Source organism: Crotalus tigris, unplaced genomic scaffold (assembly GCF_016545835.1).
Source record: "Crotalus tigris isolate CLP2741 ecotype Arizona unplaced genomic scaffold, ASM1654583v1 scf7180000017541.2806704, whole genome shotgun sequence".
Lineage (NCBI taxonomy): Eukaryota > Metazoa > Chordata > Lepidosauria > Squamata > Viperidae > Crotalus > Crotalus tigris.
In genome coordinates this window covers 1,650,528-1,666,237 of record NW_024096462.1, presented here as the reverse complement: position 1 = coordinate 1,666,237, position 15,710 = coordinate 1,650,528, and the positions used below count along the sequence as shown (strand labels likewise).

The window sequence follows — 15,710 nt, the reverse complement described above, 5'->3', positions numbered from 1 at the left end:
CATACTGCTGCCTCCCGCCCCCCCCAGAATCTTCCATTCTGACATATGGAAGCAAGACATTTAAAAAGTATATTAGCTTAACTCTTTTGTTATAAATCTACAAAAGAAATGTTGCAATTGATCATCATTTGACTAGGCAATTGCCCATCTTTAAAATTTAAGGATTAAAAATTAACCATCTTTAAAATGCTTTCTTCTGACAATAAATTGTGAATATATTAATGTGAATTTGTGGAGTCTTTTTCCTATGGTTCTCTTTTTTCGTGTAGTTTAAAGGTTGCTATCTAGTCCAAGATAGCAGTATTAGGTGTAAGAATCAGGAAATAAGGCACACTTCTGAGAAAAATGCATGGGATCAGACTGCAGACCATGCTATTATCCTTGTTTCACAATACTAAAAAAAAACTAATTAAAATAATAGCAAAAGAAGATAATGAGATTACCATCTTTGTGTTACATAACTTTTCAACTATATGCTCTGGAAAATTAGTTTAAACTTCATGCTGATTATTTGAGGGTAGATCCCAGAGAATACAAATGAGGAATTCAGAAAAACAGCATACAAGGATGAGCAAAACACTCAGTAAATGTCCAGGTACTGAATTAAGTCCTGAGTTCAAAAGGTAGAATACTGAAGATAACACTCCTAGGCTGGACAAACAAATCAGGAAGCACTTTAAGCTTACACAAATACTACAAAACCCTTAGTAGTATTTAGCAATGCCCATAATCTAAAGCCACCCAAAATTATCAACTACTAAGAATGTGCATGACTAGATTATAATTGCCCACATTGATTGCTTTTATTTTTAAACTTCCCATGCATCTTCCTAACATTCTTAAGCTATGGAACAACATGATCAAAATCTCTTATAAATCAATATACATATCACATGTAGAAAAACCATGAATCATAGATATTTGTTGAGAGGAAATGGTGCATATAAATGACTGGTCTTCCATTTCAACAATATAGGTGGGAAACTGATCATTAATCACAAATATATACGAAAATAACATATCTTAATATATAATAAAATCACTCAATGCTTCTTCTGATAATATTGAATGCAAATTTACAAAAGATCAAAAACCATCAGTTGCTTAAAACTTTTGAGAAACATGTTACAATGGAAAAAATATCTTATACAGGTAGTCCTATCTTACGACAATTTAGCCCCAAATTTCTGTTACTAAGTGAGTCAGTTAAGTTAATTTTGTTCCATTTTATGACCAGTCTTATCACAGTTGTTAAGCAAAACATTGCAGTGTTATGTGAATCTGGCTTCCCTACTGACTTTGTTTGTCAGAAGGTCGCAAAAAGTGATTACCTGGCCCCAGGACACTGCAACAAATCATAAATATGAACCAGTTGCCAAGCATCTGAATTTTGATCATGTGAGCGTAGGGAATGCTGCAAGGTTGTAAATATGAAAACTGGTCATAAGTCATTTTTTTCCGTGCCCTTGTAACTTTGAACAGTCACTAAATGAATGATTGTAAGTAATACTGTAATACTCTCTGTATTACATTTATTTCCATGATAAGGTATATATTCAAATTGTTCAATGCAAAAATGCTTATTTTCTGGAATTTGTAACCATGAAATAAGAGAATTGTATAATAACATTATCCACATCTGAAATTCTTGAAGCAAATAACAAGATTATAAAAGCATATTTAGCAGGTTTTCACAATACCGATCCTTAACAAAAAAAAGTGCAAGTCTTTGCATCTTCAACATAATCAGATAAAGATATTGTTGAGGTGGTGATGTGAAGCTTTAGTCTGGCAATCTTCCAACAGAAATTGTCCTTCCACTACTTTCCAAGTATTTGTACATTTGTCCCATCTATATATTTTTCAGAAAGAATTCACAGCTGAATTCTCCTAGTGCCCTCTTTTCAAATCATCATTCCTTTATATTACCCCCCAAATATATTTCAATATGGAAATCCAGCATAAAATTGATATTCATGACTTTGGCTCAACTTAGTTTCATTAATAACAGCTTCTATTTCATAGAGCTTATTTAAAAGTATTATATTCAATATAAGCAAATATAGAGCTGTAGGTATGCTTTTATTAGAAGGGAATAAATTAAGAACACAGAGATGCATCACAAATCTTCCTCATCTCCCTCCGAAATGCATAATCCCTCCAGACCACTTTACATGTTCCCACTTGGTATGAAGTTGAGGAACTAGAATCCAAACTGACTTAACTGTGAAACAAACCAGATGCTACTTCAGCCTCCAAGGGCAAAAGGCTAGTACAATTGCCTTTTATCATTGTAAATTCAAGATCTTTCCCCTTGCTTCATATGCTTGGACAGGGAGGTTTCTTTTAAGAGTCCACATCAATAGATGAAGGAGGAGCTCTTTTTGCTAAGGAGTACTATCACTGGAAGATAATTTACCCTTTCAGTAATTTAGCACTGCATAAGGGATTCTCTCCTCCTTCTACATTCACATCCTGCTAAAGGGGTTTTAGGAATTCTCACATCCTGCTGTACTGAGTATCTTGGGAACGAAGATTCAGACTACCTTTGAAAATTACAAACACGTCATAGCAATACTTAACTCACCAAAGATGAACTCAAGCCAAAACTAATATTTAAGGCCACACAAAAATTAAATCTGAACATACACCCTTATATCTATTTTCAAAATATATAGCAAGGCATTATACTCACACCATTAACCATACCTTACTGCTGAGTCTGAGAATGTCAATCACACTTACATTAGGTTACAAGACAAGATAGATTTGACTGATTTTAAAATTAGGCACAAAAATACTGTGGTAATACAAATTCTAACATAATTTATATTTTATTCCCCACGCCAATTTTGAAACTCAGCTTACTATTAGTATTGCTCAAACACATTTCAGCAGGGACTTATATGTGCCCCTATAACTAAACATCAGAATGTATTGTAGCTTTTATAAAAAGCCTATGCCTGATAACACACAACTAACAAAGGCAAGTTACACAAAAAAAACCCTAAATATATTCTTTATCTGTAGAAATAAGGTAACTCAGACTCAACTTTCTATGTTGCTTTCCTCATTCATTCAGTTAAGAATTTTTCTATATATATCACAGATCTGAGTCTCTAGTAATGCTACCATTTTAAGCAACCTTTAGGGAACAAATTCATTCTTATCTTTATTCCAAATGCTATCCACAGAGTACATATATTATAATGCTAGTCTAAAAAATAGCTACGAACAGTCCACTGTGTTAAAATAGTGATTATATAAATATATTTATTTCACTGAGTTTCTCTTAAACTATGAAGAGAACCTAACAGGATCTTATCATACACATTTTAAAAGTTAAAAAGAACATGAGACACTAAAGTTATTGCATCTGTTATAAACAGATGGTAAACTCAGGTTTAATCATATTGGTCTAAGCTACTTAAGATCTTGGAAAATGACACAAGGCCTCTGGGAGGTCTGCATACACATATGCTTCCATTTGACCTAATTACTTTGGGTATCGGTAAAATTGTGCAACAAATCAAACAACACTACTGCCTCAAGCTCATATACTTTTTACGATTATACTTTCTACAAATTAAGAGCACAGTATTTTATTGTTAAGACTGTATGCTGGACAAACACCCTTTCTAAACCCTAGAATAGTAATGTTGGATACATTCCAGAGATTTCTAGGGGGAAAAAAGCAATATGTAAAAGTAACTATTCCATTATAAAACTTGCAGTACTTCACCTATTAAAATAATTGTGTTTATCTATTTTGCTAACCAGATTTCCCAACTTCAGCTGAAGGAATTTCAATGTACTGCTTTCCTATGAAAAAGTCTAAACACCAGAGAATCTTAAGAGAGAGAAAAGGAGGAGAAACCCACCGTCTGCTCCATTGCCACAAAGCCCACAGCTTGATTGTCACAAAACCTGGAGGGAGCTTATGGCACCACCCTAGCATGGAGAAACAAAACTCCCCTCCCTCTTATCCATCTTTTCCCTGCTGGAATAATGGAAGCAAAGCAAACTCTTTTCAAACCCTTGGACTGATCTCAGGCCACCGGAGAGATAAGAACTATTCTTTGAGATGGAAACTTCTATCTTTGAAATGGAAACCTCCTTTTAAATACCTGGTAGCAAAACTTTAAAAAGAGCAAGAACAGCAAAATGGAAGACGTGAGAATCAGCTTGCTCAGTGAGCTGATAGATAAAAAAGAGATAATCAAGATCTACACACAAAACAGGCATTACTTTGGTTTAAAAAGGCGGCTGAAGTCTCCATATCGTTCCCACACATCCTGGCTCCGAACAAACAAGGATTCCTTGGGGTTATAAAGAAAGGATTCTCCTCCCCAACTGTGACATTTCAGTGGCGGCGGGGGGGGAGGGGGGACAACCGGTGGGATCAAACCTGTCTCCAACCACGAAATAACCTTTAAAGATTTTATTTAAAAAAAATAAGCGATAGACTAATACAAAACAAAACGAAAACTATTGTTTGGCACTATTCCGTATCTGCAAAATGAGGGGTTTTTTTCCCCCTTCCCCATCCAACAGCTAAAACTCCTTGCCCACTTTAGCGTTTCGCAGATCAGTGTTTACTCGCAAGCAAGGCACCTTCCCCTCCCCCTCCCTCGGTGGGTCGTTCGGCTCCCCTCTGTCATTGTTCACACTGACGCCGCCACAAGCTCCGATGGACTCGGCGGCACCACTTTTTTTAAAAAAGACGTTCAAAAAAACCCGAAGGAACACCACAAGTTCTGGAGAAGAAGCCCTGGGTGGCACGCGGGGCACTTTTGCCGATGGGGGAGGGGAGGGTCAGGATCGCGGGCATTTCCGCCCCCTCCCCCACCACCCAGCCTGGGGCCAGGCGCTTCGAGAGCCTCCCCTGCGCCGAGAAGGGCAAAAAGTATTGTCCTGCCCTACCGCTTCTCCTTCGGGAGAGGGGCCGGCGGGTCGCTCCGCTGGCCGGCCGCTCCCACCGAGCACGCGCCTGGCTCCGGCCACGCTCCCTTCCCTGCCTCTCCGACCCCGACTCACCTCAATCTCGAAGTCAGGCAGGCGGAAAGCGGTCCTGAAGAGCGAGCAGAAGTGAGCGATGGCCGGCACTTCCCACCAGGAGCGGAGCTCGCTCAGGGCGCTCGTCTCCGCGGCCGACCCGGCGGCGCTGGCCATCGCCGTCGAGCCCTCCGGTCCTCCGATCGCGGCTGAAGTAATAGTCGGTGCCGCTGCCGTCGGTGCCGAGACCCCTCCCGCTGCATCGCCGCCGCAGCCTCCGTCCTCCTCCGGACACATCTCGCTCCGGGCCCGCGGCGCGAGATGCTCTCCTCCCTTCCAGCGACCGAAATGCCCTCTTTTCCCCCCTCAGCAGCCACGGCTGCCCGCTCCGCGCCCGCTTCTCGGCATGGGGTTCCTCCGGGTTGGCGCCTCCTCACCCTCCGCTCCTCCTCCTCCTCCCCGCTCGCTTGGGGGTCTCTAGGGCAGGCGAAGGCGGCGCTGCTCTAGGCGGCGGTGGCGGCTGCTGCTGCTGCCGCCAAGGCCCATCTCCCCTCTGGCCTCAGCTCGCCGTCGCTGCAACTGTTGCCTGGTCCAGGCAACGGTTTAAAAAACAAGCGCGCGCTCCGCTAAGCATTCAACGCCGAAGAAACAGATGGGGCTCCGAGGGGGGAGGGGCGCGAGCGGAGGAGGAAAGGGGCGGGGTTGGGACCTGACGGGCGGGGTGCCGTGTGGAACAGGGATCTTCGACTCTGAGGAGAATGGCTCGGCCGGGGCCGTGCGGGCTTAGATCAAGCCTGTAATCCTGGGGGGAAGTGGGGGGGGGAGGAAGCGGGGCCTGGATGGGCGAGAAGGCGACCGGACGTCTTCGAGTAGAGCAGGGGGCGGAGCCTGGGAGCTAACTTTTTTAAGTGGCCGCACGAGCCCTGGAGGAAAAAGGCGGGGCCTCGGATGTAAAAGAGGTTTCCGCGAGAGCCGTTTAAAGAGCGCCGAGCGCCAGAGAAAACAAGGAGCCGGTTCGGCGAAGCTCTTCGCCCACGAGGCGGAGGCGGAGCCGCTCTTTATCATAACAACAGCGTGGCTCCACCCTTTTTTTCGGGGTTACCAATGGCGAAGCTCTCGTTGGGCGGGGCCGGCGCGAAGCGTGTTTTCTATGGCTGCGAGGCAGGAAGGGCGGAGCTCTTGTCGGAAAAAGGGGAATGAAGAGTCTTGCTGACTTCGGCTCCGGGACAGCACGTGGCGCCCGGCTTTGCAGTAAACCCGCGCAGTGGATGGGGATGGGTGAAGGGTCTCTGGGTGCCAGTTTCTGCAGAAATTCATTGGGATTCACTTTCAAGTAAGTGTGCCTGTTTGGATACGGAGCAACCGTGTGAACGGCGCTGCAGAAGCCCGCTGGTTCTTGCCCGGACGTAAAGCAACATGATTCCTGAGTTCTGACTTTTTAGAAATGAGACTGTCAATTGCACGAAGTCCTCCTTGCGGCTTCCGCCGGGCTTTTTTTTTTATAAAAATTACCCCGACATTTGCAACGTCTTTATCTTCCTCCTTTGAATTGTCGTCGCAATTTACATTGTTAGAACTACGGTACGTTCTGCGATCATCCTCTCGCTCCAGTTGCAATAATGGGCGCTGCTTAGCCAACTGTGTTTTTACAGCTACGGTCGGAAAAGTGGATAAAAGGTAGATTTTTATTTCTGATCCTTTCCTTTTTCCACTTTAGCCCTCCCCCCCTTTATGGATTCTAATTCAAGCTGGGATCGCCAACACGATGCTTGGATACTGTTTCCTTTTGTAGCGATTGAAGTGAACTCTGGGGGCGTAAGAAGTCTAAATAGAAAAAGTATTGAACTATCAAGTAGTGAGCGCTAAAATCCATTTGTTTATTGAAGCGGATTTCAGCGCTTTTTATTGCTATGTTGTGATCTGGTGATCAACTCTGCAAATGTGAAAAATAAAGTTCCATGACTATGTTAAACATACACTTCTACCCATATTCAGAGATCTGAATTTCCTGTAAAGCTTGTTTGCTACTACTAGAGTAATTGCTTTACTCTAGAAACTATTTGCTGTAAAGCAATTTACTGGCCTGTAGTAGTTTTAATGCACCAAAATTCTTTTAAAAATAATGTTTGGATTTTTTTCCTTTTACTGTAGTATACATCTGAATTTTAAATATGTCTAAAGGTGTTTTTTTAATTGATTGAAAATAACTCTCCAGAGTTTCAGTTTGTGTCTTAGTTCTCCTCCAGATAACCAGTGTAGATGGCTTTAGTCTTTTGAAAAATCAACATTCCTCTGTATCCAGCAAGGTTAATATTGACACTGCTGAGAACACTTTGAATTAGAAAAATAAGTATGTTTTCTGAAGTAGATCTATGAGTTTAATTCAGACTTAAAATTAAAAATCCACGCAAACAACCCAGAAGAAAGCAGTGAGAAAATACTTGTCTTTATGTGAAGAAAACTAAATATGTCTTTTGTAAATTAATGGGAGTCAATTTGATGAAAATTGTATTGTAGTATGGCAATAGTGATGCTATAGAGTCTTCCTTTGGGGTTGCTTGACAAATTATATATTTTTAAAAAATCTCAGCTTTGCAGTGTTGATAGTGGTCTCCATTATCTTTGACAAATTGTGGGAAGTGGGCAAAGTACAACATGACTAGAACAACAAACATCCTACCCAGGAGGAAACAATGACACTAGGACTACAGACCAATCTATCTGATATTGATTCCTAGAAGATTCCAGAGCAGTAAAGTAATTAATCAGTATGCACTGGGAGAACAATGAAGTGATTAACCAGACATCAAAGTTGTCAAGAACAAGTTTTGCCAGACTTAACCTTTTCTCCTTTCCTTAGCAGACTATGGGCATGTTGTAGACAAAATGTATTTGACTTCAGCAAAGCATCTGATGGAATGCCCCATGACATTCTGATTAGCAAGCCTGTCCATTACGTATGACCTGGATGACATGACCATTAAATAACTTCTTAACTGGCACAGAAATTATAGGTGAAGGATATTCCTCACACATTCTTCATCAAATTGAGGAGATACCACATGGGATGCCACAAAATTGAGTCCTTTCTTATTCCATATTTATGTTAATGATTTAGATGCAGAGGTGGCAGGAATAGTCACAAGTTTGGTAGATGAGACAAAAGTGGATGGAATATTTAATAGCTAAAATGATCTTGATGGGTAAAAAATGGTCTGAAAATAAAAAAAATTAAAAGAAGTGCAGAGGTATTCAGTTAGGAAACGGAAATAAAATAATATAAGGCAGACCTGATTAGGTAACAGTAATTGTCAAAAAAAGTTTTAGAATACTCACTATTCATATTCTCTTTGTATATGGTGTGGCTGCAAAAAAGGGCAAAAGTGATTTTTAAGCTGCATTCAAATGATATTACAGGTTTGAGAAATGGGCTGGAAGTAACAAAATGAAATTTAATAGAGGCAAATACATCAGATCAAATGCACATTGTGCAAAAATGAACAATGTGATATGATTGCAGCCTCCCCCTTCCCTGTAGCCAAATATTGTATCATTAAAAATCTAGTTTTCAAAATAAAAATATAATCTACTATATTCCGCCTTGGCTATCTCCCATCTCTTTGTTTTTTTATATAATTTTTATTTAAAATTTTTATATTTCATTAAAAGATTAAAAAAAACTAAAACAGAAAAAGAAATGTAAAAGGGATTTTAAAGAATAAAAGAAAAATGAGAGAAAAAAGACAAGGAAAAAAAATATCTAAAGCTTCTTTGCAGCAGTTACAATTATGGTAATTTCCATTTCCACCTTCCCAATATCATGGTTTCTTTCTTCCCATTACCCTCCCTTTTGATTAATAAATCCCCAATTTGTTTTTATTCAGTTTCAGCAAAAAGTTCCTAAAGAGGTTCCAGTTTTTTACAAAAATAATTGTTCTTTAATTTTAAAAAAAGTCATTTTAGCTATTTCTGCAAGCTCTTCCATCTTTACAATCCATTCCTCCATTAGGGGGGACTTCTATATGCAAGTAGTCCTTGACTTACAACCATAGTTGAGCCCAAAATTTCATTTGCTAAGCAAAAGAGTTAAGTGCATTTTGCCCCATTTTACAACCTTTCTTGCCACAGTTAGTAAGTGAATCACTGCAACTGTTAAGTTAGTAACATGGTTGTTAAGTGGATCTGGTTTCCCCATTGACTTTGCTTGTCAGAAGATTGCGAAAGGTGATCACATGACCCCAGGACACTGAAACCATCATAAATACATGTCAGTTGGCAAGTGGCTGAATTTTGATCATGTAACCACAGGGATGCTGGAACAATCACAAGTGTGAAAAATCGTCATAAGTAACATTTTCAGTGCTGTTGTAACTTAAAACGATCACTAAACGGTTGTAAGTCAAGAATTACCTGTAATACTGTAGCTGTGCTATAGTTACCATACATAAAACCAATTGTCCATGAGTGTTTTCTAAGTGACTTTCTAAAAGTACTAGTAAAAAAAATTGGATTTCATCTGAATATTGACTTTAAAACTGCATCATATTTGTGTCCCAAGCACTTCTCAAGCGCTTACCTCCCAACTCCAGTGTTGAGTCCAATTCTGGGCAACCACACTGTGCAGAAAGATTGAGACACACTACAACACTTTCAAAGTAGAGCTCTAGGATATAAGGATCAGAGTGTTAGAAATTAATTTCACAAAGGGAGACGGAAAGAATTGGGCATATTTATCCTTGAGAAGAGGGAGGAGTGAAATATAATTGCATTTTCTAGTACTTGAAAGAAAGTCACTCTCTAAGATCTGTTCTTACATTCTAGAGCACAGATGTCAAACCTGATCATGTCACACGATGTATTGTGAAGTTTTTTGCCTTTGCGGAGCTGGGGTGGGCATGGCCTTTGTATGACGCATCTGGGCCGTGGGCTGCCAGTTTGACACCCCTGTTCTACACCAATGTTTCTCAACATTAGCAACTTTAAGAGGTGTGGACTTCAACTCCCAGAGTTCCCCAACCAACATGGAGAGTGGCCATTACATATTGCCCAAATACAATACTTAAATGTAAGTCTGAGGCTTTAATTTTATTCTTTGTGTCTCCATCAGCAGTATTGTAATTCTGCTTTACTTTGAAATATTTTTCTAATAAGATATTTGAAAACTTTATAGTCTTATATCTTGGAGAAGATGAAGTTAGTTTGACTAAAATCCATGAAAAAGTCTTCAACCTGTATTTTATCCGTAAAGTTCTTTTTAATGAAATAAGCCTTTCTCCTGCAAGTACTTTTTATTTCAGTACACTATTAGCTCCTTGGAGCACCATTGCAACTTGTTTCATACATCTATTTCTTCCAATTATTGCCTTATAGCATCAGTGATAATTAAAAATAAACGGGTGTTTACTCTGGTGTTAGGAAACTAAGTAACTAGGGTGAGATGCAGATATAGGACCATTAGTTTCAAGTAATATTGGGAACATATACATAGTCTGAAACAAATGCTTACATTTGCTTGAGTTATATCAATAGTGCTTTTTTCTCTTTTCAAGTTTACTTACTCTGCTTTTGAATCTATTGAATGTTGACATATATAACAGGTGAGATTATACCTAATAGAGATTTAGCTTGTCAGAAGAATGCATATTATATTATCTATTTATCCTTGCAAATGTCAGAATAATAATAGGGTAGATCCTTCTGAGAGATGGAATGAGGTGGTAAATAGGAACATGGTCATAATATTTAAAATAAAAGATGACATGTTGTAGTAGGAAAGAAGCTGCTGCTGGCCCTTCTCAAAATGTAAGATGAAAGGGTAATCCAATGGTATTGAAAGGCAGCAAATTTAAAAAAAGAAAATCATACAATATATAATTACCATGTGGCATTCATTATCCTAAGATATTGCCAAGGCCAAGAGTTTAGTAGGTTTGAAAAAAAAAGGAGCAGACATTTTTATGGCTATTGAGACCATCTGTGGCTATATTAGAGGGGATGAGAATCCTTTTTGTTCAAGGGAAATAAAAGGAAAATAAAATTTCTTCTCTTTTAAAGCACAGAATAACAATTTACTGATGATAAGGATTAGAAAGCAACTTCCATTTTCATGCAGATTATTCAGTAATTGTCCATCCGGGTATGTCAAGCACTTTTTAAAAATAATTGTGAGATCCTGGCAGCTGGCCACAAAGGGATGCTAAATTAGCTGGACCATTGGACTGCCATATGATGTTCCTATTACGATAAGATATATTTGGGCTGGGATGGTAATGTGGATAAACAATTTTATTTATTTGCAGATATTATTCTGCCACTGTTTCTCACTGATTATGTACACGACATGTGCTTGTGTGTGTGTTTGTGTGTGTTTTATCCCAGAACAATCCAGCCTGAGACAAGTGATTTGTTGGTCACATGCACACCAAATGACAGGCTGAAATGATCATGTCCCTATTTCAGGAAACAGTGACTGGCATTCAACCATAGTCTGGAAGGCAGTTGCTCTCTTGAGTATTTGTATTTGCCTGTTCTGAATTAAGCCAGCTGTGTGGCTATAGTAAGTTGTGTGTGTGTGTGTGTGTGTGTGTGTGTGTGTATAAATGTCCGTTACAATATGGGAAAAAACACTGCCTAAGAAAAATAGGGTCTGGAAAAAAACTGAAAGGAAGAAAGAAGAAAACAGGATGTGAAGAAAAAACTCAGAGATCTCCCTTCTCTCTTCCTAATTTTAATTTTATTTATTTATTTGTTATCTGCCTTCATTATTTTTACAAATAGCTCAAGGTGGCAAACATATACAACATGCCTTCCTATTTTAATACATGTAGTCCTTGACTTTTGACCATAATGGAGCCTGTCCATGGTTTTAAGTTGTGATAGTCATAAAATGGGTCACTCACGTGATCAACCCAATTTTACAAATATGTGAGGACTCAGTTACAGGAAAGTAGCATTAATCTTGCTTACAGAGGCAGTAGATATAACAAAGGATATGAATATAACAAGTTGCTGAAGCTGGGGCCTTATCAGCCTCTTTAACATTTAAAATCAGTAATTCATATATAAAAGCCAACTGAGCCACGAGTTGAAATTCTAGGATTTCTTTATTTACATGAACCCCACAGCCTGCTGTAATGACAATCTCTACACCAGTGATAGTAGTTCCAACCTAAAGTAGCTCAGGAGATATTTTCTGTTTTTGTCATCTGTTTATCTTCCTACCTCAGAGACTTTATTTAGGAAGTTTGCTTCTCATGCGTTTAGAATTCAGACTTTAGTCATTGTTTACCTGAGCTTCCCCCATCTCCCTTCCTTTGCCAGACAAGAGAAACAGTTCCTTGGCAGATAATCCCTGTCTCTTACATCCATCCAATTTTTTTAGCTTCTTTTCCAGCCCCATTTCCTATGCATTCTCTATATTACTCCACATGGTTTAAAGTAGATTGAAAGGTTCAAAATCCCCACCCTTTCTAGAGAGTTACACTGTCAGTTAAAGACCAAGAAGGCAGATTTTTACAGATTAATTTTGGTCCTAACTGCATCCACTCTTTCATTAAAATGAATAGCTCATTTTCCCTCTGCAGCAGAGTCCACATCACTGTTTATATGGATGGTTCTTTTTCCAGTATGAGGACAAAGTTAAACCTTCAAACAAATGCATTAACAAGGGAGGAACCATTGAAGTGCAATTTCATAACTGTTTTGTACAGCAAGCAATTCTAAAGCTGCAAGTTTATTATCTCTGGGGAAAATAGAGTATTAAACATAAGAGCTTTTGTCACTGAGGTTTTGTGTTGAATAGCAAATACTAGATAGGAAATGTGTCCCACTGTAACTACTACAAATTGATCTCCAGAGTGGAAAATAGTTCACGTAAGCAGTGGTAAATCTATAAATTAAGAGTGAGAAGCTTAGGGGGATTTGGGACTGACTGTGTTTGTCTGATTCATGGTGAAAAGGGATTTAACTCTAGTTCCATAGGGAAGAGTAGTGACTAATCTGTTTAATCATCTACAGCAGTGGTTCTCAACCTGTGGGTCAGGACCCCATTTGGGGTCGAACGACCATTTCACGGGGGTCGCCAAACAACGCAGTCCGCCATTTTTTTCCCCCTTTTCCTTAGCTGTGCTACTCCCTTTTATTCTATTGGCTTTTGAAAGCCAATAGAATAGACTCTCTTGAATAGAGTCTAATTCTATTGGCTTTCAAAAGCCAATAGGAATTGTCCGGGCTGTGTCTGCCCTGCTGAGCCCGCCAAAAGTCCCATTCTGTAAACGGTGCTGCACCAGTTGAGTAGTCCTCGACTTACGACCGGTTGGGGGGAGCGCGGCATTAAAAAGGTTGAGAACCACTGATTTACAGGTTCTTCCTGGAATCAACTTCCTTGTAGGGAAGGGACTACAGAACATGGTGGCCTTGTTCCCCAACCAAAGAATTTATACTCGTATTGTTGTTGCTAGTTTGTGATTGGGATTTATGAAAAACTCTTTCTTTATTGCCAAAATTTAAGAATGCATTTGCCTTTCTAATATTCCCATAAAGCACTAGTCTGCCATTCTATTGAAATGAGTAAAATAGTGGCATAGGATTGAAGCTTTAAGTAGTTTGACTGGGTTTGTCCATTTTGCTTCTGGTTTCTATTTCTGCTTCTATTTAGATAGCAAGATAATGAGGGGCATATAAGTTTAATATACACATACATGCATGCATGCATGCATACATACATACATACATACATACATACATACATACATACATACATTTTTCTGTAGAGAAAAACTAACCTAAAACTAACCAACCTAAAATCCCCAGCTTTACTGTTAGGAATCATGGGAACTGTAGGCCATCTAATCTATAGTATTAGACTGGGGAAGGTAGATGAAATTCTGATATCTGATAATTATAAAGCAATGATGTTGATCTCACATAGATCATCTTTCCTTTGAATCTGAAGGGAGAAACTTTATATAAAAATCCATGCTCTTTGGAATTAGCTTTTCAATACATGAAGGTATGGTTTCCATTATAGTTGCCAGATGGAATAAGGCATGAGGATGTAACTTGAAGTGTCTAAACAATTACCCTTCTAATTTAAAAAAATAATAGCTACTAAATTGTGGCCCATGTACTTCTTTCTGCTTTGTAGACTGCCCCTTTGAAGATGATACTGGCTTGTTGCATGAAAAACCAATAATATGTCATTATCCCTTCTCTGAAAAAAACAAATTTAGCCTAGAGGGAGAGAATGGGGTGAAATGGGATGGAACTTATAAACCATCAGAAGGAAATAATTTCCAACCTTTTTATTCATTCTTTTTTGTATTTACAGTTACAGAATTACAATTAGTTATAAACTGCTTACACCTGCATAGTTTTTTTCCATAGTTTTTCCTTGGTACTTCCACCCATGTATCAATTCAACCAATCATGTGCATCTTTCTTTCATGAAAGTATGATAGAAAGAGGGAAAGGGTATTCAGCCCATACACATACATTTCTTTTCAGATCCTCAAACTGAATTTTCTCTGTTGTGTCATTCTATCCATTTTTCCATATTTTCTTTGGCTCTTTCTGTCTCTGTTTTTGACTTCTCTCCTTCTTGCGGTTCTCATTGCCCTACTATCCATTTATTTCTAAAGACAATCTCTTAAAGTTGTTGACATTGTATGTTAGAATAACTGGTTACAAGTTAGGTTTAGGAAAAGCTTGGGAATGGCTAAAACAATGGAGAGTAGTAAAAACAATAAAGAGTATTTGGGGCAGAATGGATATTCTTCTCCTAATGTTTACTAACTATATACATTTGTAGATTTATAAAAAGAGCCAGTTTGGTGCAGTGGTTAGAAGCATTTTATTGTAAAAGTCCCTCCAGCTGAGAGACTTTGAGCCAGTCACTTTCTCTTAGTCCTACAAAGAAGGCTGTGGCAAAGCCTTTCTGAAAACATTGCCAAGAAAACTGTAGGGACTTTGGGTACACAACTGCCAGGAGGCAAGATCGACTTGAAAGCATACACACAAAAATGGTATTTGAAATCTCTAGCTATAATAATGTGTTTGTATAAAATTATTCCCCACTCTTGTGTGAACATTGTATGAAAATCAATACAGAATACTATCAATTTAAAAAGCAATTGTATACTTTACTATATTCAGAAAGAACATCTGTACAGTAGAAATAGGTAAATTAAAATTAAAGCATTGGATGAAATTTACACTCTCTGTGGAGTAAATGTCTACATAAATGAGGAGCAGAGAATTCCACAGTTTAATGCAGCTTGTTATGTACATAGCCAATTCTGAAACAGAACAAACTTCATTGTTTTTCATCTTGTATAGTAGCCAAAAAGGAACCAATTGAGGAACCAATTTTACTTATAAAAAGAGTTTGAGGCCTCCTGTCTAAACTCTCAGAAAAGAGGTCTCGGAGAAAAAACCCAAGCTGTTTTGAGGCAAGAACAAAGTTCCAACATCAGTACAACTGGAACAGTAGAGTATCTTCCATTTCTATGTGTTGTATTCTAAATGTGAGATATAAATTGAAAGGCATCATCATCTGTGGCTGACATTTGATGGTGTCTGAGGAAATAGAAAGACTATGGCCTTTATGGAGTGCATTAAGCATTGTTACACCTTCTTCTGAACTTGAAACATCTGGACTGAATTTCACTTAGACACTACAGTTGTAACTTTTTCATTGGTAGGGAGGGTTCTTTATT

At 38.8% G+C, this 15,710-nt stretch overlaps 2 protein-coding genes across 6 annotated transcripts in view; one reads left to right on the top strand and one right to left on the bottom strand.

The window, feature by feature from the left end:
- Positions 1-5,639, bottom strand: part of LOC120316783 (cat eye syndrome critical region protein 2) — a 104,611-nt gene extending 98,972 nt beyond the window's left edge. Inside the window, exon 1 of the mRNA XM_039362857.1 lies at positions 5,038-5,639. Coding sequence (XP_039218791.1) covers positions 5,038-5,292 — 255 coding nt within the window. The 5' untranslated portion in view covers positions 5,293-5,639. The remainder of the gene's footprint in view (positions 1-5,037) is intronic.
- Positions 5,640-5,852: 213 nt separating this feature from the next.
- The window catches only part of ADA2 (adenosine deaminase 2), a 50,789-nt gene continuing 40,931 nt past the window's right edge, over positions 5,853-15,710 (top strand). For 2 of the 5 annotated variants that reach the window (XM_039362978.1, XM_039363064.1), the window contains exon 1: positions 6,186-6,672. In XM_039362978.1, coding sequence (XP_039218912.1) covers positions 6,440-6,672 — 233 coding nt within the window. In that variant the 5' untranslated portion in view covers positions 6,186-6,439. Of the gene's footprint in view, positions 6,673-9,816; positions 10,061-15,710 lie in introns of all 5 variants that reach the window. The other 3 variants (XM_039363222.1, XM_039363142.1, XM_039363547.1) reach the window with 3 other exon arrangements.